The following is a 22,825-nucleotide window of genomic DNA, read 5'->3' as shown; positions in this document are numbered from 1 at the left end:
TTAAGTGCTTCTAATGGAAATAAAAGATCTTGTTTTGATCCTCATTTTTACCTGAGAAGTAAAAGGTTTCCTTAGATGAATTAAAATCTAAATGCATAAGGCAAAGAGTGAAGGAGCAATACATTGTGCACTTGAATTCTCCTAGAAAGGATAGCAGATATTAATTATATAGGTTTACAACTTAGTTGAGGCTTGTCATAATCTCATTTAGCATTCATACAGCAGGAGAATAAAAGGAGACGCAACAAAAGAAAACAGACTGTATAACAAGAGATAAACAATATATCCATTATTTGTTTGGGACTGTGGTGAACCAAATAGAAATAATTAATAAAAAGAAGCTTCACAAAAGCGTATGTATAGATGTGTAGACACATTTTCCCATAACACAGATTAGGACACAAAGGACAGTCTAGATTGAATACCAGAAGAATCACTGAAGTTGCTTTACTTACTTCAACGTACCTTGATTTAGGCTGTAAGAGTATTTGGGTCAATTTCATCTTCCTAGCTAAGCAAATTTACTTAAACTTTGTCCGGTGTTGCTTTTCTTTGCTAGAAGTTTCAGTAAATGGAAGGATACATGTTAACACAGACAAATCATGTTATTGTACATTATCCAGAATCCATTATCATTGTGAGTAGAATAGTGTGAAGACTACATCAGAAACAAAACAAAAACAAAAAACCATGAACCAAAAGCACATCACTTTAAACACAACAATTATTATTCATTTTATAGGATATACTTACACACTACTGAGACCTCAGGAGATATTAGAGTTAACTTTATGGAGTGAAAAACCAAAATCTTTTCTGAGCTGTATGTGCAGACTAGCAAAATAGTCATCAATAAGTAGCAATGCAGACCTGACCATCTTGGTAGACCTCAACTTATAAAAAATACTGTCAAATTAGATTAACTTCATAAAATTACTTACTCTTCTACTTCTTACCACTATTTGTTATGGTTTTAAAAAGCATTATTCCTTCCTTTAAAAACAAAACAGATTAAAAGCAAACAAAAAACCTCAACTATTCTCCATTTAACTAAGTCATAACAAAGGGAAATTAGTTAACTGACAGCAACAATAAAACAGAAAATCTGTAAACAGTTCTCTGCAGTACAAAGTAAACAAGTAGAGGAAAATAGCCCTCTCCTTCACCTTTTCTTAGACTGTAGCATTGTACACTTAGCTAAGATGCAAGTAAACATGTTTACCGTTTCCTTTTTGGGTCAGAAGCACAACAGAATTCCAGGAGAAATGTGCATGAAATTCAACATAATTTATCACAGAACATTCAGTTTATTGTCAGAAATTGACTTTGGCATAAAAGACAAACATTTCTCTTTAATAATTTATTTTTCTTTGAATTCTAGATTTTTTAGGTTTTCATGATGTTTTCTACTCACTTAAAGGTATGAATTTTATCAAGGTGATTCTTCCCCTAGTTGTTACAGCCACAAGAGCTCTGGATTTTGTTCAGGCTGCTTTTATTTTGGTGGTGGTTTTTTTGTTTGTTTGTTTGTTGTGTTTTGTTCTCAATTAAACTTTAATTTAGAGTCCATAAGGGAGAGCTTCTTATGTAATGGACTTTCCATTTACACGCAAGACCTAGACATTTATTTTTCCACTGGAGATTATATCTCAGTCATTTCCTGTCTAAAACACCTTTCCTACTACAAGAGATGTCGGGCAGTCAGTCCTTCAGCAGCCCTGTGTTCACTGTAGTGGCAGATAAGAAGAACGTCAAAGACTGAGACTTGCTCCAGACTTCTAGTCTTGCTCTTTGTACTCTGATATCATCAACAGTTGTGCAATTTCACATCTAGAAGTCAAGAGTGATGATTTATGAACAAAGAGTTGCAACCTTCTGTGTTTTAGTACATCAGTTAACACAATCCAATCAGCCTCTGGTTCCCTGTGACAATATCCAGAACGGTTAACTTCTATACAAAAGTAGCTGTTTCACTAACTCCACACAAAAGCAGCTCATGGAAAACTTTATTTTGTCCATGCATGTCCAAAATCTTGAGTGTGACATAGCAGCACCAGTCTTACCATGTATTTAAAATGTTCATAAATCACAGGAGTGTCTGTGGAGTAATTTGGGCAGAGACACCTTAGTAGCTTTCAAGAATGTTTTAGCTATAATTGAAGCTAGGAAGTAATGCACTAGTAAAGCATTTGATGTCACTTGATGAACAAAGCACTGTCTTTTTTCTCAAAAGAGCTCATACTGGTTGACTTCATCTAGAACAATGAAGCAACTGTAAGAATGTAAAAAAGACTTCATTGGTCTCAACAGGAGATGAACTCCACGTACGCTCTTAGCTTGAATATTTATGGACCTCAGACCCCTCCTTTCTTTCACATCAAATGGTTATACTGGAAATAATTTTGTTCTCACTGACACTCAGCTAATTTGTAAATTTTCAAGGTCTTATGAACAGACTTAGTCCTACTGTACTTACTCAGTGATGCTTTGCTACTGTGAAAGTGCTATAACCTGTCTGAATATGTGCACTCTTATGCCTTTACCAATTGATCCAGCAAGAAATTCACAAATCTTTAGGACACGGCATGAAACTAAAAACATATGAATCCACTCAAATTTCCAGTGGTAGGCAGTAGACAACGTGGCTTTCTTAATAATGAAAGCATACAGACAGTCTTGGGTCCTCCTCCATACATCCCCAGCAATTCTTTCATCACGACTGCCACCAAAGCAGTTGCAAACCTTCACAATTGCAAGAAAAGATAAAGATGTTATTTCATTATAGGTGACCCTTTTGCATCACTTAAGCGCATGGACAGAGTAACTCACTGCAGTATAGCTCATTTCTGACTTTGATTTGCTCATGAAAACTATGGAGACAAACCTGTATATGTTACATTCAACTTCATGATTTACTGCAGTTCATCTGATACCACTCCTGACTGAAGAATCGGGCAGTGGGCACAGCTGGTGGCAGAGCACTGCAGTTGATGGACCGAAGTCTTAATTGAGTCTGGCAAACGCTATCTTCCCATGAATAATCTGCTCCTGAGTTCACAGTATTTTGGTAGAGTGTACTGCAAAACATAAGTTCAGGATCGATTATAGCATTTAAACACTTGACGGAACAGGATAAATTAGCACCTGTAGTACCTGTAACAGAACAACATTCTTTTCTGAAAGAACTCTTCCTGGAATTCTGGAAAAAGAAAGCAATAAACACTGAACAGCATCCCTGTTATTCCTGCTTCTGATTACTTACATTGGTACCCAAAGCACGCGCCTACTTTCCTTCCTCTTCCATCCTAGGAAGGGATGAACGTCTTCCGAACTACGTTCACACTGGCTTCCTCCCGGAATTTCTGTCCTGCTTGTGCTTCCCATAGAGCTTCAGACACCTCCCTCAGCAACGCACACACGGTTTATCTCACGGAGAGAATTAGAAGAAAGAATAAAAACAACGAATAGAGTTAAATGCAGTTCGATGCTCACGGGCAGGGCACCTCCCGCGGCCGGGCTCCCCTCCACTTACCGCTGAGGTGCAGCCCCGTGCGGGGCCGGCTCTCCCCTCTCTGCCCCTCCCGCTCCGGCCCGGCCCGGCCCGGCCCGGTCCAGGTACAGCGGACCGGGGGCGCCGCTCGGTGAAGGCGGTCGGTGCGCGGTTGCCGCTGGTTGGGCGCTCGTTGCCTGTCGCTGGGCGGTGTGTCAGTGGGCTGGCTCCGCCTCGGCGCCGCGCCTCCTCCCGCCCATGCACAGACATGACACAGACACACAGTCACTGCAGCTGCCGCTGAGCCCGGGGCAGAGCGGCGGCTGCGGCGAGGACCCCTCTGCCGGCACTGGAGTACTCCCGGCGGTGGGCGGCGAGACCCGCAGGGGGCAGCCTGGCACCGGGCGGGGGAAGTCTGGCAGCGGGGAAGGGGCGGGAGGCAAGGAAGGAAGGAAGGAAGGAAGAAAGGGAAGGGGGCAGCCTGGCACTCCGAGCTGGAGGCGGCACCGGGCAGCGGCACGGAGCGAGCCCGGGCGGAGCGCGGCACCCAGCGGCCGCTGAGGCTGAGGCTGGGCCGGCGGCTTTAGGAGCGGGGCCGGGGGGAGCCGCTCCTCTCCCGGCTGCACGCTGCCGGTGACCTTCCCGGGGCTGCTCAGGCCGGGCAGGGCCTCGTCTCCCCGCGGAGATCGTGCAGCAGGCCCCGGGGAGAGGAGAGGAGAGGAGGCCGGGCCGGAATATCCCGCCGCCCCCGGGTACTGCCGGCCGCCGGCGGGGCCTGTGCGGGGAGAGGGGCGGGGGACGGCGAACGGGACGGCCGGGCGGCACCTCCGGACAGTGGGGAGGCCGTGAAGAGAGGAGGGGGAGGAGGAGGCAGCCCGAGGCGGCGCATCCCGGGAGAAGCGAGGAGCTCCCCGCTGCCCTCCTCCTCCCCGCGCAACCCGCGGAGAGCCGGGACCGCCGGGCGGCACCTCCCGGCTGCGGGACCGGAGCTGGAGCTGCGCGCCGGGAGCGGAGGAGGAGGGGGAAAGGAGCACGGGGAAGGGGCGCGGAGCGTCCCGCCGCCGCCCGGGGGAGGTGAGTGTGAGGCCGTGTGGGCGCTGGGGCCAGGGGAGGGCGAGGGGCGATCGGTCAGTCAGTGCCCCTCTGCGGGCTGCCGAGAAGCGGCGAACCGGGAGCTGCGCTGGGAGGGTGTCCCGGCTGCGAGAGGCACCTGCCCGTCGCTCCGGAGTTTGTCCGGGACGCCGAGGGTTCCCCAGCCCCGTTGGCTGTCGGCCGGGCGGGCTGCTCTGTCACCTCGTATCCGAGCGTCACCTGGTTCGGGTCGTTAAGCCCCGCTCGCCGGGGCTGGAGGTGACTCGAAGTTTGGCAGCGCCTTATGTAACTCTTTTTGGAGAGGCTGTGCTCCGTTTTGTTTTTAGAAAGCGAGCGGGTTCTTTGTAGAGCGTCAGGCGAGCGGTCTTGATTCGCGTTCTCACCTGAACGCAGCGTCCTCTGCTTTGTTCAACTTGGAACGCGGGGTTATTGCTTGAGAGCAGACAGAGCCCACTTTTTCCCCAGTGTGCGTTAAGAAAAAATTAGCCTGGGGAGGCATGTGGGCTGTGGTTACTAGATGTAAACCTCGTAGTGTACATACAGCCTATCTGCACAGCACTTTTGTTGTACTCTTAAATTATCACAGAACGTTTTCAAGGCACCGGTCGTCACTAATGTGTTCTGGGAGGTACAGGCACCAGGGTAGAAAAACTGATGAATCCAAAGTCCTGTAGCTTTTTTAAAATGCAGCTTTACTGATGGAAGGAAGAGAAAGCACAAGGCTAAACAGAGTGCTGCGTTAAAGCCAGACTTGGCAATTGCCAACAGGTCAGCAGGTTTTATTTAGTGAAATCTTCTGGATGCAGAGTAATTTTGTTTGTATAATATAATTTTACTTGCTCAGAAGCAGCAGAGAAACGAGGAAAATGAATTGAAAGGTTGCCTGGTTTCCCTGCAGTTCTGTAAGTGGCTGTCTTAATAGCAAATAAAAAAAAAAAGGCAAGCTTTTGACTTCACATAAAAAGGCAGGGTAGCGATTTGCTACATATTCTTTAGACTCCTACTGCAAAGGTACGCTAGGGGGACTAGTTAGTGTGGGTTTTGTTCCCATTCATTGGTGAAAATGAACAGATTAATGTAATAACACCTATGAAGCGAAGTCTTCTTTCCTTGCTTCTGTTGCTTCATTATTAGGCTGTAAGCTTAAAGGCAAAATCATATGTATAAATGCAGGGGATGAGTTCAGAGTAGGGAGAATACTGTAACAAAATCATTTTGCTTTGTTCTGTGCTTCCTGCTGCAAGCAAAGATAAGTTATCAGAGGCAGGTTTACTTATAGGAACAAAATAAGCAACCCCCCTCCGCAAGCTTCTTCCCTCTGTTGTGGTTTTTGTTTTGTTGATTTAAATGGAGAGATGACCAAGGTGGAACAGGTCTCCTTGGGCTTCTTGAAAACTGCAAGTTGCTGATAAGTATTACTAGTTTGAAATGTGAATTTCTTATTGCTTAGGTGCCCTGTAACAGCCCCTGATCAGCAAGGCTGCAAGTCATGTAGAAGCTGCAGGATCAGCAGAGTCTCTGATGGATAACTGGACTGGTAGGTTCTTCGTGTTTCATCTATTATTCATTTATTAGTATTAGGTATATTAATTTAAACTTTTCTTTGGCATTCAGATGTTGTGAAAATGTAAGGGTTTCCTTTGTGGTCTGGAGAAAATTGCACTGAGTTTTTCTTTAATGAGCACTCAGAATACTATTACTCACAAATATGTTGGATTCTCTATGCCAGCTATTCAGTCTGCTTTAATTCCAAAGCACAGTCCCTCTAAAAGCTAAAGTGCAGAGTGGTTGTGAATGACTGTGTGTCTTTTGGCAACACTGACATCTGTCACAGTCTTGATCTGCTGAAATTTCAGAGTGTAGGGCTTAATATTAGCAAAAGCAGTATTTCTCCTGAATGAATTACGTTAGGAACTTGCTAAACTTGGCACTTCTCATGTACACCTCTGTTGCGAAATGTAAGTGTTCTTAAATATGTTTTTAAAGGAACAAAACTCCAAAGTGCCATTTGTTTGACTATTTCTTGCTGAAATGTTCATCCATTTACTTAGTTTTAAATGGACTAAATGATTGTCAGTAGACCCTTAATGGGATGTACTACTCTCATACTCTGATTTTGTGTGTGTATGTGTCTGCCTTGCAAAGGGTAATCCTAAACACGCACAAAACTGACAGAAATCCAAGCTGTTTTGCAAGATGATTTTTAACTGAAGGCTAATAATGGGTAAAATCTACAAGCTGATGTAGTGGAAATGCTAAGTCATGGCCTGAAACAGTGATCAAAGACCTCATGAGAAGGCAGGGCCAACCCAGGGGAGCTCAGTTCCGTGCAGTGCACCTGAGGGACTGGAATGAGCAAGGCCAGGATCTGCCCCTTCCCACACCTCACTTAAGGGTGGCAGTGGAGACAAGAGTATCTTGTTGGAGATCTCTGCTTACCTTAGGCCTTCCAAGGGTAAGCGGCTTTTTTCCTTTAATTTCTTTGCCTATGGGTTGTTACCCTTGAGCAAACCCTTACTTGCTGCAGTCTGGGATCTTGCTGTTCTGCTGTCATTGCTGCGCTTTCAATCATATTACACCTGACTGCAAAGTCTTACTTGTCTACACTGATCTCAATCCACAGGTGAACTCTGTTGATGGGAGTTGCTTGTCTGGAACCAGAATAGCATATGGACCTTATCTTTCTTATTTTGTTGTGCCCAGGCACCTGGGTTTGTGTGAAGGTCCCTGTTAATGAGCCATTGCTGGCTTTGATTAAAGACCTTTCATCAACTGTGTTAGAATTAATTAAAAATTAGCCATTGTAGGGATATGAGATTTGTCATATCTGCTTTTTCCTTTGACCCATGTGTGTTGACAATAGTAGCACAAAGTGCTCGAGATGAGGATGTAATGGCCAATGCAGATTCACTGTTGGTCATGTATGAGTTTATCTCCGCTGAGTTGCTTATGATGTTTATTTGCCTAATTCTGTGGCTAAAGAATTTTCTGAACAAGTTTTGTGCCTACATACAGAAACACATGTGGTATTTTTTGCCCCTGGTAAATTATCTGGTTAGAACCCATCTTTCTTTTTGCAGTGAATGCTAGCTTTAAAAATCAGTCACTTCTTTTTCATTATTCCACACCTGGTGTAATTTATGAGCTGGAGAGACAGAACTACAATCAGGGAAAGTAATTTTATTCAACCTTTTTTGCTTTTCCCATTTGATTGCCATTTTTTATCTTCCTTCTGGTGCTCCTTGTGCCCCTCCCCAGTTACCTGGGAATAAGGGATGAGAAATGAGCATTGTACTTCATAGGGACTCCTTTTGGCATGACTTGGCTTAGCATTTGGAAGTCTATCGTATCTCTTGTCAAAGCTTGTTCAATGCATGGTTGTGAAAAGAGAGTAACAGTTAGCAAACTATATTTTACAGGGAACTTGGTGGCTCAGAAATCAAAGAGAAATTTGATGGAAAGGATTATCCTGGCTTTGGCAATGACTTTGAAGCAAAACTGCCAAGTCTGGAATCCTTGTGTAAGTGCCATCTGTGTCAGAATTAGAAGCAAACAGTGTAGAATAGTTCCTTTACCTGCTTTAATTTGCAGACCTGACGGTGTCTGACCTAATGCTACTTACAGTGATTTCCAAATAACTTTTTCTTTATAGAATATAGATGCTATTCCCACAGCAATGGAGTTAACTGGGTAGAAGCCGCACTTTATATTGGTGAGAGGAGCCCCAGCAATGTCTGTCTGTTTAGTGCAATAGGAAAAATCCAGACCTAATCACGTAGCCTGGCGGAAGCTGAAGATCTGAGGTAGCACAGGAAGGGTGCAGTCTGTCTTGCCAACTTCCATGTAAGATAGATACACTTGAAAATAGTAATAAAAAAGAGTAGGTGACTGTTAAAAGGAGTTCTCTGTCATTGTACTTCCCATCTCTTGACCAGTGCTGTAAGGAGGTGGGTGCCACAAATCTTCAGTTCTCCCAGATGTTTGTTGTGTTTTTGTTGGTTTTTTTTGTCTTTTAAATTAAAAAAGGAAACTCTGAGTTTACTTGAAATTTCTAGATAGACTTCTGTACCTGTTTAGGGGCTTGGGAATTAATATGTCTACTTGGAGAAATAAATACTTCTCACCCTACAATAAAAAGTACAAATGGGTGGAGTGAGAAGAATTGTGAACTGTTTGGAAGAGGTGAAATTTTCAGCTGATGTTCAGGCTTTTCAAATCTGCTCTTCCTGGCTAGTTTTCAGTTTTCTCTCTGACTTAGTGATGTGCCCCTAAACCTCAGTAATATCAGTAATCAATTTCTTTGGAGACAATTTTCCATTTTGACTTCAGCTAATGCTGCTGATGATCAATACTGCAAATGGAATTCTGTGTTCAGAAATTACTGAACTTCAGTTTATGAATTTGTTTAATTCAGTGTTTTCTCAGGCCAAGGTACTGGAAGGATGAATGCCATTGGGTAGAAATAGGAAATTAAAACCAGTCATCCTAGTACTACTAAAAACCTCAAATATGTTCTTTAGATCATGTTGCTCTTAAGTATTGTAGCTTTCATTTGCTTTAAAACAGAAGGAAGTCTTAGGCTTCTCATTTACTGTAGAAAATGAGCTGACGTTATCCCTGCAAGCAGAAGTTAAATTGTTTCTGTAGTCTTGTATTTCTTTCAGTCCCAAGACTGGTTTTAGAATATGACTCAGATTTAAATGCAGGGAGGTTATCATTTGTTTAAGGCAAGTCTTCTAGGATAAAATATTGGCTACCAAGCTTGCGAATTAAGATAAAATTGATTGCTACATCTTTAAAAGGGTAAAATTGTGTTTTGGATTCTTCATTAATGAGTGTGTTGCAACAAGATGCTGCTCTATTGAAGTAGAGAGCTGGAACACTGATGGATGAGACTCCTGCAAAGGTGCATTTTTTTTCTGTTGTTATTATTGGAATATTTTACAATTTATGTCCTTATCCTCGGTCTTCCTGAACTTTTTAACATCAACTGCATTTATGAGAAATCTGTTCATCTTCCATGATTTCCAAGTAGTAGAAATCTGTAGATGATGATGATGCCATAAGCACTTGTAGATGCTTGGAAAATTGCAGTGTTCTCCCATACTGACTGACGTTAGCTTTCAAAAAGCAACAAAATGATCAGCTTAAAGAAGTGGTAGAAGCATGCCTGTCTTCATTAAGATGTATCTTGTCAAAACACAGGAGGCTGCAAACAGAGAAAGGAGGGATAGAAAAATAAAATTGGTGCTGATACTGAGTCCATCATAATTTGGGACCCAGAAGGGGCTAAAACAAGTTGCCTGGTGACAGACAAGAAAGGGAGAGCTTTGTACTTGATGGTGTTTATCCTGTGACAAGTTTCAGACCACTGTATTGCAATCTGAACCATTACTTTGGCAAGCAGAAATCAGATATGTGAATGGAGGACGTTTCAGATACAGCTGTCTTAAACTGGTCATCTAGCAATTATCTTGTGGTTAAAACTTGAAGAAAGAAGCAGTGTTTATGCTGTGGTCTAGGATAGGTTTGCATGATTCCATGGTTGCTTTCAGATCTTGGTTGTGAAAAGAGAAGCAAACCAACAGCAGGTTAAGTTACTGCATTTCATTATGAATGCTGTGGTCAGTTTTCCCTTTCTCCTGTTCTTACTATAAGCTTAGTGCATCTGAAGGGCTGGTAGGTTAAAACAGTAGCTTCCAGCAACCTTCTTGGGTCTTTCACACCCGTTGTTTAAATTAGCAGTGTAGGTCCTACATCACTGTAGCACCTCCTTCTCATATAAAAGCTTTCCATTAGGGATGACTCCTGTGTGGCCAAAATCAGATCACCTTGTACCTGGTTTATAAGGTGAGAAACTACGTACTTTTACTTCCTTGCAATGTGGTTATCCATCTGGCAATTTGCATCTCTGCTGCAGCTATCCAAAGCCTCGCAGCTTTTGCATGCCCTGCTGGGTCAGTTGACTGTAGAATCTCAGCTTCTTTATACTGCCAGTGTCCACTGCTGTCGTGCCAGTGCTCGTGTGTGTCATCTGAGGTACATAAACTTGCATCGTATAGGGGAAGATGTGAAATACAGTTCAGTAAGCTTAGGTCCTGATTTATGTTACAATAACAATGTAACTATGTGCAGATGGCCAATGGACTGAGAAGAAGGAGGTTCCTAACATTTATTTCCTCATGAGGATGAACAAAGTAGTAATATTGTGCCACTGGTATGTGAGAAATGGAAGGTGATGACAGAAGTTTTCCTGTGCCGTATAACTTTGCCAATTTTTCAGTCTTAGTCATGAAGTGGAAATAAATTCATGGGTTTCTTGAATACTTTACAGCGCAGTTTAGGATGAGCTAGAGAACAGTGTAGAAACTTAAATTGATGCTCAGCAGGTGAAGTGATTTGAGCAGAGTTCCCCAGGTGGTCAGTCAAAAAGCAAAGAGCAGAGCACTGTTTTTCTGAGTCACCGTCCTGTGCTTTGAGCATATGTAAACACCTGTGTCTTTAGCAAAAAAATTATTGCTTAATATAGTTTTGCCTTAGATGATAAAGCAAGGTCTCTGGTACTCAGCATGTAATATATTTTTAATGTATATGTGCATATGTACATATTTCAATCAAATAACAAATATTTGTAAGTTACTTAACTGGATAAATGAAGCTCATCCTAGTAGAGGTTACAGATGTTCTCTGTTGATTTAGAGGCAGTGCTGTGACCAAGGGGAGACAGGGATGTTTTTCTTCTTCTAAGCAGAAAATAGTATGTTTAAGGGAGAAGGAAATGGGAGAATGCTTGTAGGAGTAAACAGATATATCTTGGTCTTCAAAGCTTGTAGATTAATGTTCTTTAAGTATATAGAGTTTTATCTATGGATGGATGGTGCTAAGAAACTTGGAGAGTGAAACCGCCACAGACCATTGAGCCTGCAAATGTAGCAGAAGTCATCATAAGTGAACGTTAAGGAGACCAAAATCTGCACTGATTTATTGATAGATGCTAACTGGTAAAAATGCTGCACTTCTATTGGTGAAGTTTTATATTAGTTTTAGGTTGTTTTTGAGCACTGATAAGCAGGGGCAGGCACAGCATCTGTCTCAGCAGAAGGTTACTTCCATGCTTGTAAGGTATGTATCCCACTGTCAGATTGAAAAATGTGTTCTATCTCAGTAATAAAGATTTCTAGACCTGTAGTTAGTATAAAGAGTTCCCTGAAATAATTAATTGTGTGGTGTATTTTCTGTTGCATTTTGTTCCTAAGCTTTGTTCTGCATTGTAGGTTGATATGCTGATGAAAGTTGATGATTTCATTTTTTTTTTCTCCATTTCCTTTTCATCCAGGCTTTCATATATATTTATTTTAAGGCCCTGTATGGGGGTAATATGATTTGGAAAAGCATCTTGACTTTTTTTGGGTGAAGTAGTGGAATTATGAATGTACTATAGAAAGCAGTTATATATTAATATTATGAACACACCTAGAGGCTTGGGTTCCCTTTATTCTGGGTGAAGCACAAATACACCAGTTCTGTGTACATGAAGGGTACTTGGTGAAATATACAGTTCCTTTCTATCAGCCTAAGCACTGGTGCGTGGCCAGAACTTTTCTGACACAGCAGTGTTTTTAGATGGCCCATAGCAAGTACCCACTACAGTGTCACCTGTACTGGTCTGCTCTTTGATCCTTGCCTGTAAACCCTTGGTTGGCTCATCATGAATCCTCAGACAAAGCTCCATGCATTTCAGCTGCTCACTGGCATACAGGATGTTGACTCCCATCTCCTTGTCTTTGTAGCTTGTCCTTGCTAAAAGCCTGTGCCAGCAGTCAAATAGAGCAAGCCCTCCTAACATGTCTCCATGATCCCCACAAGATCACAGCTGTGCAACTGCACCCAGATCTTTAATTCCTTGTATTTATTCATACCTAAAAAAACCCCAACCACATATATTAAAAAAAGTCTCCACATGTGACCCATCAGATAAAAACACTGTTTCTGTCAGTATAGCTGTGACTACAATGGCAGCTTCTGCTAGCCAAGTTACGTCAATCAACAGTCAGTCTTCACATTGCCAGTCAACTGAGCGGAGATGGTAGAAATTCCAAAGCGTGAAACTGTTTCCTGCCCAAAAGAGCTTACAAAATACTGAAGAGTGTGCTAAAGTGTTTGAAAGCTGATAGTTTGTGCTTTTTTTTCTTTTTTTTAAAAGTTATACTTTTCATCTTGGTTAATTTGTCATTTGACTAAAGCTGGTTTATTCTTTAATAATTTGTATTCTTGTAGCTGTATTCTTGTGTTGTGATCCATTGGTTGCAGCAACATGGGCCAGCTGGAACAATTCTCTGCAACATAACTGTTTGTCAGGTTATGTTGCTCTTTAATTGAAGAGGTGTTTTAATTATTTGCTTTAAGTATTTATTTTTTTTTTTATATTTAACTTGGAAGTGCTAAAATAAAATTTTACAGCAGCATGTAACACCAACAGAGAGAAACCTCTAGGAGGATGGAGTCAGATCCCACTGCACCTGCTTTGAGATTGTAATTTAAGGAGGTGAAGTGAATCTAACATGGCAGGAACTGAGTCATTCATTGTGGATTGCAAGAAATCCAGCTTCCCTGGTGTTTTCTTGTCTTTGCCTTTATTCGCTGTGCATATCTGCATTTCTGTTGCAGCTTTTTTTTGATCTTTAGGAACTTGTTCTATTTGGTCTGTTTTAAGTTAGGTACAGCTATCATTTTAGGGCTTAATATCTTGAATTTTTGGTTACATTTTAGGGGATTGAGCACTCATATTTTATCAGTCCAGAGATAAGTTTATTAGGAGTGAGTAGCATTTTTCAGGAGCTGTTTGTGTTGTTGACTTCAATCTTTGCAGTAAGACATCGTTCTCAAATTGTTTAGGTTATCTCAGACCTGTTTTGGAATGCTCACTATTGCTAGACAAATAATTGAGGTGATAACTCTGTATGTTTTCAAGTAGATATTTCTGTGAAATACCAACCCAACAACCAACTTTGATGCTTTTGTTGCTGCCTGGAACTCTGAGTTGACTGTGTTAACCTAGTGTAAATTCCCACTAGTAACCAGTCATGCAAATCTGGGCTGAAAGGTGGGATGACATGAACCTGTGCCCATTGCTCTTAGCTGGTCTCTATTCCTGTCTTTATGAAATTTATGTCCCTAGTTTTTTAGGGCCCTACTCAAAACTGCAGGGAGGCTGTTCCTGTTAAGTTCATTTCAAGGATTCAAGCCAGACTATTAATGAGCTAAAGGGAAAATCTTCGCCAGTCTCACTTTTCCTAAGAGTCATCTCACTGAAATCAATGCTGCTCATAATGGAGTGAGTGAGGTACTAACTTCAGATGTAGATGAAGATCTGTCAGTCTTGCACTATCTGCTTGACTCACCATCCAATTGTACTGGCTTTCACTGTGGTGGAACATTGGTAGGAAGACAGTGATGCATCTAGATTGCATAGAAATCTCAGTAGAGACTCCAGTTTTGATCTTCATCAGTAGCATTGGACACTGCAGATAATTGTGAATGTAGCAGATAAGTCTTTCTGATGAATCTTTTCGCAGAAGTCTTTCCCATTAGCTGTTGCTAAAGAGCCACGAAACACTCTAAACAAAGAAAATGGAATTCAGCAGGGCATGTAATAGATACATTTACACAAATTATGGCTTTGTATATAGCACATCCCGATTCTGTTGGACTCACGTGCCTTTAGATACTGTTGTAATGGACACAGCAAAGCTTTTCCATGGTGATATAGAATAAAAAAGATTTACAGTGGTGATTTAAGAAAAATAGGAATTTCAGCTGTGAAAATGCTAGTGTTGAAAGGCCATTGGTGTCTCCTGGTATATAACGTTGTAGTATTCCTTTATGATATTAGTGCTACAGAACCTGTTCTGATGTGTCACTAAGATGGGAATGAAATCACAGCATGCAAAACTGAAGTATCAGCTGTCTGTCCATTTACTTTGTATCCTCTTTTCTTCCTATGAAACAATGGTTGTTTATATCTTGACATACTAATATTTGCCAAGTGGTGCTAAATGTTTTGCTTTCATTTGGAATTGTTTCATTCAAGATATTCAAGAATGCTCAAGATATCTTATCGTGGCCTATGGTTGGTGTGAATACTGGAGTTACTGTTCTGATTTTAAGAATCTTTGTTTTTTATTTATATAATTAATTAATTTTCATTTTACAGGCAAGGCAGAAGTTGTAGATATGTGATGTTTTGTTGTAGTACCACTGCTCAGGAATAGCTTCATGGTGCAGACAATCTCAACTCTAGGGATGGCTTCATTGAGGGCTTCATTAAGCATAGAAACATATCTTAGATAACTTTTTATGTATGTAAAATGGGATGTGGACAGAACAGCTAATTAATCCCTCTAAGTATTGCTGCATAGCCAGGATACTACCATACCTGCACCATTTTTTTACCCTTCCTAAATCTGCAGCTGATGAATAGACTGAAGTCCTGTGTTCTTTTAACAGTTATTTCTTAAAAAATACTAAGTATTCCAGTAAGGGAAAGATTCTCTGTGGCACAGTTTGTGCAGAGTTTATTGCCGTTGTTAAATAACAAACAGGGGGAAGAAGTTAAGTCACTCATTAAGTCACGGACATCTCTTGACTGTCTGTCTCGTGTTTAATTAGGACATTAGGAAATACTTCTTCTGAGAAGGGCTGGTCAGGCACTGGAATGGACTGCCCAGGGCGGTGGTGGAGTCACTGACCCCGGGGTTGTTCAGGGAACGATTGGATGTTGTGTTGAGGGATATGGTTTATTGGGAGCTATTGGTAATAGGCGAACGGTGGACTGGATGATCTTTTAGGTCTTTTCCAACCTTGGTGATTCTATGATTCTAAGAACTTGTGGATACTCTGGATGTATTAGGAAAAAGTCCCTTTGAGGTGAAGATAAACATGGAATATTACTTAGCAAAACTAGTAACCTGAAATAAAGTGTAAATTGACATAGGTCTCATTTCTGTAAGTACAACATAAGAAATTGTATTAGCATGTTGCAGAGCAATTGAGGCCTATTCCATTCATCTTGGAATGTATTGTCACAACTCCTCTTGACTTGAATGCATGATCCTAAAAAGCTTAAAGTTTTCTTTGGTTCTCAATGGTATTTGTTACCTCTAAAGTTTTGCCTTGAATAATTTTCTTTGTTAAAATGTGTATTTACTTACTAGAAGACGGGATGGCTTACTTCACAGAGCAAAGGAAAGACTTACGTGGCATTATATCTGCATGTGTCTTTTCAGTATTAAGAATTTTCATGTCATAAGAAGCACATTTCTTCCTGTACAAATGTGAAATTGTGTTGTAAATGAAATCTCTTAATTACTGCTCAGCTTTGCTAAGCTATTTGCTTGAGTCAGCAACTGCTGAAAAGTACCATAATTATGAAGCAGAAATTTGGGACTGAAGATTTTAAACATTTCATTCTTCCCCATCATTAAGAGAATAGTGGCTTAGCGTTCAGGAGGAAGAATGTTCTAGTTTCAGTAAACAGTGTTCAAATTCTTGTATTACAAGCTTGTGGTTTTTAGATTAGAGCAACATGTTCTTGTTTCTCTTCCACCTTCTCACTGGCAGGCCTAACTGTTGGGTTTGCATCTGGTTTTTAGACTCGACTATTTACTTTAGAGTTGTATTTTTACTTTGATTTTTTTGGTAGTCTGGTTCTGAACCACACTTTAGGTTAGGTGGTCTATGTGTCTCTGGAAAGGGGTTGCCTTGAGACCAAAAGTTGACGGTGTGTTGTTTGTTGTTTTTACTTATTGATATATGAAAGTATTCTGAAAATCGTTCTTAGGGACTGAGAAGCTTGATTACAGTGAGTTCTGTGGTTTTTACAGGGTGGAAGTGGCATAACAGCCTGCATGGGATTTGTGGAGTGCTTCATAACATTATCTGGTTATCTGCTTAGGGCTGTACAGTTTCTCATTCTGTCTGAAGCCCAAGTTAAAACCCTAATTTGCAATATTTGGAAAGTGGGCAGTTTTACTTAGCTCTAGCCTTTGTTTTGAGATAGACTGTAGGATGCTTCCACGCTGTAGTCTGTAGTGAATGCTGTGAATATTCTCATTGAAACAGGTGGAGTCATCTGAGAATAATGACTCCCTTGTGGCATCCCCAAATGCATAGAGACCACTGGTAGTTGTACTTGCTCAGTTTCTTCTATGCTTTACCTACATTTGGATTTTGTGCTCGCTGTAGAACAGGTATAATTTAATGAAGTATTTGTACAGAATTAGCACAGAAAAAACATACGCCTTTGGTAATGCCTGGCAACCACAGTCCATAATGCTGAGTATGGTGCTCAGTAAATACAACATTATGCAGTTAGATAAAACTGGCAGGTCTTCTTAAAAACACACCCTTTATCCTGATATTAGTGTATGTACTTTTAAACCATAGCCCAGATTCTCTCTCTTAACAAGTGAGAGGGTTTTCCTTTTTGCTGCTCATAGCTGTGGAGGACACTAGTGTTTAGGAAACATGGGTAATAATAGCTATATTATTTAAACAAAGGTGGAAGTATTAAAAGCAAAGAAGGGAGGATGCAAAAAAATGTTCAGCAATCCTCTGCAATAATGGCCTTAAGTCACACGTCCTTGTGGTTTATACACTTGTTTTTATTTGTTCTATTTGACATAAAGCTGTGCCACTGAAGGGATTTGATAATAACCACTTTGATACATCTGTAGTCACTTGTATTAATGGAAAAAGTAATTTGAGGCTACTTATGGATTTAGTCATTCTTGCTATATGCATTTCACCTCTGATGCCACCTTCAGTAGTTTAGATGGAGCTAGACAAGGACTTAGGCTCACACTGTTCTGTCTCGTTGTGCTACATAAAATTGTCTTCCTTTTTGAAGACTGGTAAGATGTGTATGTACTGTGTGTTCAGTTTGTATACATGTAGTCAGCATATGTGAATATAGTTTGGCAGAATTTGCAGTTTACTTGCTGAAAGTATGCTGTTATAACTGTGGAAAACCCATATTAAGACAAGCAATCTAAAGAAGGGAAAGAAATTTTAAGAAAGACAACTGATGTATTTCTTTAACCTGTAATCTCTATTGCAGCCTCAGTTTTACAATACTGAATGTTACTGAGATAGAATCTCTAGGGGATGAAAGCGAGTTTCAGGTCTTAGACACCTGACTTATTCCAAGAGCCATGTATTTCAGTAACTGAAGAAAGTGGAAGTACAAGAAAGATAACACACTGGAGCAGGGGTCTAAGAGATAGAAGCCTTGGTTTGCTATTTTTGAGGTGTGTGGGGGGTAAAAAACAGAGGGGATATTTTTCTTCAGAAAGAAAATCCTTGCTGCTTCTGTGACTGTATATCTTTTCTATATTAAAATGTTACCTTTGTTTAGTATCCGTAACCTTGTAATAAAAAAGTTGTTCTAGTGCAAGTCTTTTATGTTAGCTAAACTCAGTTGGCTTCCCTACTGTGACTTCAATAATGCATCATTTCCTAAGTTCAGAGGATTTAATGTGTTTCAGGTGAATCTGTGAGTTGCTATTAGATGGTTAGAAGGAAAATAGCTATAGTGGTTCGGATGCAAAAGCTGCTTCCCCAGCTTCTTTCCCGCCCACTGACATGCAGAAGCATCTGCCTCTCATCTCCTCTTTGCCTGGCATGCTGTGTGAGTGCATTTTGACAAACATTTAATGAGCAGGGATCTTTGGAAAACCTATGAGACAAAATAACAGTGGTGAGAAATGTAAGTAATTTTGTCTCACGAGATAGATAGCTACTTATGCAATAGAGGGTGATGCTGTGGCAAATGGAAATACTTCTGTAGTAAATGTTATCACAGCAAAAAAGCCTGTTGTTTCTAGCTTTGCTGAAATAACAGCATCTCTAAATTTATAACAATTATTTATCAGTTCAAAAAAGTGCAAATGATTTTTGCTTATATTCTTCCCAGTAGTTAGGTGCTTTTCTTTTTTGTAAAACTTCAAGAATATATGTTCTGTCTTCTGAGTTATCTGAACACTATAAATGAGGGAGTATGTTTTTCAGTTAAAACACTTGCTAAGATTTTGAACTTTGTGTATTTGCAAATAGGAATAAGGACTTAAATGTTCCCTGCGTCTTGAGTAAAGACTGGCATACGGAAATGATATGTATTGCTTCAGTTGTTGCAACGTATGCGTATGGGAGGATATAAGAGGTTTGAGACCCCTATATTTTTCTGAATGTGGATTTTATGCAATGATTTTACTTGCTACGTAGTCTGGTGTAAGCAGATTTTTTAGGTAGTATTGAAGACTCTGTGCTCTGAAAACACCCTCAAATCTTTAATAAGTAACACTACTGTTTATAGCACATGTGAAGCTTTAAGTAATTGTGCTATCATCAAGCGTTTGGAGGATTGCAGTCATTTTAATTGGATTTAATAGTTGTTTGTGTCTGGTAAAGAATTGGCAAAAAAAGGAGAGCCGAGCAATTCTCGGGAATTCTGGAAGAAAATCAGAGACTCAAATAATCTTGCTCTTGGATTTCTGCATGTGTTTATGTCTGCATGTAAAATGTCTTCCTGGTCTAATAGAGTAAAACAGTGTAAATTCTTCTGTATCCACTTGGCTTGCCTGTATCTGTCCAGATTTTCATAATTTCAACATCTCTTAAGCAGAGAAGTTTGCGAAGCTGAAGTGGAATAGAGATGCTGGGTAGGAAAATTTGTGTGGGGAACGGGTACATTCTGCAAGTTGCATTCTGGTGTCTTTGGGAATGTTATGTAAGCGTAGAAAATAGTAAAACAAGAAAAGAGAATGGAAGCCTTGTTTTAAAAACAAACAAACATTTTTCTTCTTAATGTCCTTCTGAATTTGTATATTTAAAATCAACGCCTGTATGCAATATAATAATGTAGCTTGATGTTGGGAGGAGATGTGATATAAATTCTATCATACCTTCAAATAAAGAAAAATCTACAGAAGTTGATAGCAATGAAGATCATCCATTGGTAGGCACCCAGTAAGCATGTAAATGTTCTCTATGCATTAGAACCACCCACTCTATTTCAGTACCAGCAGGTAGGAGAGAGCCTAACAGCTTTGGTGGAGCCAAGACAGGTCTAAGGAGATGACTAAGCTACTCAAAGGCATCAGCATTTCATGAAACTGACTAGGATGTGTCTTCTCATGTGGAAGCACCGCAATTACAAAGCTATCCAAAGCTCTATGGCTTAGTAGAAAGACGGTGTCTTGCTTCACTGACAGGCTGGCAAATTCTTTGGCCTGCAGATAACTCCCTGGTGAGAAGGTACCTTATCATCCTACTGAAGCCGAGGGAGAACATTTTGTGGAATTGTCTAAGCCATTCTAGTAGCTGTTTGGTTTAATTGACATTGTGTTTCTTTTTGATATCAAAGACGGTTGTGAGAAGATTTGACCCAGTAGTGTAATTAAACTTTTATTGTTTAGGGGTTTAATGTTGGTAGGCTTCCTCTTTGACATGGAATTTCTATTTTCTGTAGTATACATCCTTACTGTTACTCATTATCCAAATTCATCTGGTTCTGTTTTTCATCTCTTTACAGTTGTCATGTTGAAACTGACTATGGTACGTGGTATATTTCCTTCAGTATTATTCATTCCTTAAAAGGCTAGCCTGACAGTAAACAGTGCATTGTTCCTTTGAAATACTAGGGGATGCATCTGGAAGGTAAGACATTCCAGATGGATGTTCTGTTGAGATGCAGTAGGGAATGTGCTTGGTGTTTTTTGTTTTCTCTTCCAAGACAGGAGGATGCAGAAAAGTTGATCTTCATTTCTTAGCTTTTTTGTTTGTATTTTTTTCTTACAGAGAGGTTTGTTAGTGCTAGGGGAATTATTCCAGTCACGGAGCCTGATGGAATCAGCTTGTGGAATTCCAGAATCTCTTCCTGGTTTCAGGAATCAAATTCCATAAATAATGTCTAAACAGATTTTTGAATCTTCAAGATTTGAATTTACAAGGAAGGTACCACATTTCATTGTTTGACCCAGAAGTTGTTTTATCCTACACTGGCAATGATATTTTTGGATTCTTTCCGTAAGCATTTCTTCAGGAAGCCAATTGATCAGTATGAACTAAAAGCCCAGGCCATTCAGACAACACAGTGCACCAGTGCCCATTAGACCTTGAGAAAATGTTTTAAAGAACATAAAAATTACAGGGGCTCAAAAGGCTGGATAACTATACCTACATTGAGGTTAATAATAGCAAGTATTGAATGGAATGAACAGTTGCAATTTAGGAGACTTATGAATATGGCAGTGCATTTTTACAATGCCTTTATAAATGCAGTAGGTCAGGTGGAATAAGAATAGATTTCTCAGAAGCCGAAAGAGACGTGTATCCAACAGGCGCTTGAAGAATGAAATCCAGTGAGAAGTTCCAGATGAACTTCTCTAGCCAGATTAAAATCTGCATACTATTTGGAATTTATTATTCTTGCATTTATAAAATTCTTTGCTTTTTGAACAGCCAGACAGTGTTACTAGTGAAAGAACATTCTTCTCCTACAAGATGGCTTATAATTGAAGGAAGAGTGCAGATGATATTTAACTGAGTTCCTAAAATATCTTTGCTACTTAAACTAACCTGTTGAATATTTGGAAATATAGATTCTTTTTCCCTGTAAGACTAACCCTTTTTTTTTTTTCTTTCCTCTGACCACAGCAGTAATCTTGTACTTTTCTGAACAAAGTAAAAAAAAATCTATAACTGCGCTCTGACAGTCTGCTCCCTGGATAACCGCAGAGTCTACTGTTACCTTCCTTCACTAGCAGCATAAAACTAGAATAAAAACACTTTTCTGGTAGTAATGGAAGATCCTTTATGATTTCAAATGTAGTTTTCAGAGAGATTTATAATTGGTCACTGCATCCCTGTGGTTGCCTAGATGATTTTTATAGGAGTGTGAAAGAAAGAGAGAGGAGGAAGAAGGAACACTACAAGACTGGCCTGATCCCAAAGCATCTCAGCCTTAAGTGTTCTGTTTTTGGGGTAGGCATCTGACTAGAGCCACCCCCAGCTGACATCTGTGGAGCGTGTGATCAGCTTTCTGCTCTCTGTGAAACTCACACTGAAGAACGGATCTCAGTCAGCACCAATCTCAGAAGATGAGTAGTCATCTGTTATCCTCAAGGGATCTCTTCAGTAGGTAAAACAGCACTGAAGCACACTTTTATGGAGTTCCTTTTAGATCTACTGATGCTTTTAACAACTTTCTATCACTGTTAACAAGGACTTAAAAAAAGTTTTCTTGACCTTCTCATGGTGTTCTGTTATGCAAGATTTTTTTCAGCCTATTTTACCAACGTGCGATTTTCTGTTGTATTTGACATGCTTCTGTAAGCAAGCTATGTGAGTACTTCTAGGATTGGAAGTACCCTTCCCCTTCAATGGAGATGTTTATTTTTCATTTTATGCTCATCTCATTCTGATATATATAGCTGAACAGCTCATGTTATAAAAATCTGTTTAATTTTCTGCAAATGGATGGACAAGATTGTGCTGTTTTAAAGGGCTACCAAAGGAATGAGTTTGCTTCCTTTAGAAAAGGTGTAATTCTTGACGAAACCACAAGTGCACTCTGACTTGCCTTTTATCTTCATTTGTTCTAGAGCCATTCCATATCACCTATAGCATGAGAGATGGCCTGCTTATTTACAGCACAAGGATTTCTTTGCATCTTTTCTATTAAATTTGCAAACACAAATAGGGGAAAAAACAACATCAGTTTCTTCATCTTAAAAGAAGTTTAGATCCTGTAATCAGCTGTAAATTGCTGCTTTTTTCTTTTTTTAAATTCTCTTCTAACTTGATGTAGGCTTAAAATTATTAACCTAATCCAGACTTGTGAATTCTAGAGTAGACTGCTGCATTAGTATGTTTGGCCATGTTTTGCTTTCTCTGCCAAGAATTGTTTTTCTGTCTATTAATTGGAGCTGTCACTGTGCATGCTGAAGTAGTAGCGATTTTTACATGTAGAACCAGCATACCAATCAGTAATTAGCCACAAGGTCAAAGTTCTGCTCCCTAGTGTATTGGTAAAGGTTCATGCCTAAAGTACTGCCTTCATCTTATGAACTCTATTTCCCATTCAAATTGATATTACAGGGGGTAGATGATTCATTACTATAAATTCATTTGCAATGGGGGTGTTGGACCCAAGTCCGTAAGTACAGTATCTAAAAGAGGGTGGTC

At 40.2% G+C, this 22,825-nt stretch overlaps 2 protein-coding genes across 5 annotated transcripts in view; one reads left to right on the top strand and one right to left on the bottom strand.

Annotated features, from left to right (window-relative positions):
* Nucleotides 1-264: 264 nt before the first annotated feature.
* On the bottom strand, nucleotides 265-7,136 carry LOC107314420 (uncharacterized). Its single transcript, XM_085513386.1, has 4 exons — nucleotides 7,101-7,136; nucleotides 3,533-4,776; nucleotides 3,263-3,426; nucleotides 265-3,077 (listed from the first exon to the last, which is right to left on the bottom strand). The coding sequence occupies exons 1-2, from the start codon at nucleotides 7,134-7,136 to the stop codon at nucleotides 3,706-3,708; spliced, it is 1,107 nt and encodes a 368-aa protein (XP_085369512.1). The 3' UTR covers nucleotides 265-3,077; nucleotides 3,263-3,426; nucleotides 3,533-3,705.
* Nucleotides 3,744-22,825, top strand: part of LARGE1 (LARGE xylosyl- and glucuronyltransferase 1) — a 278,743-nt gene continuing 259,661 nt past the window's right edge. For 3 of the 4 annotated variants that reach the window (XM_085539589.1, XM_085539582.1, XM_085539594.1), the window contains exons 1-2: nucleotides 3,759-4,564; nucleotides 6,033-6,119. The gene's annotated coding sequence lies outside the window, so the exon portion shown is untranslated. Of the gene's footprint in view, nucleotides 4,565-6,032; nucleotides 6,120-22,825 lie in introns of all 4 variants that reach the window. The other variant, XM_015863617.3, reaches the window with a different exon arrangement.

This window comes from Coturnix japonica, chromosome 1, assembly GCF_054131305.1.
Source record: "Coturnix japonica strain WE chromosome 1, WE-NBRP24, whole genome shotgun sequence".
Taxonomy (NCBI): domain Eukaryota; kingdom Metazoa; phylum Chordata; class Aves; order Galliformes; family Phasianidae; genus Coturnix; species Coturnix japonica.
Note: the sequence above shows the minus strand (reverse complement) of the source record. Positions and strands in the feature narration are given on the sequence as shown.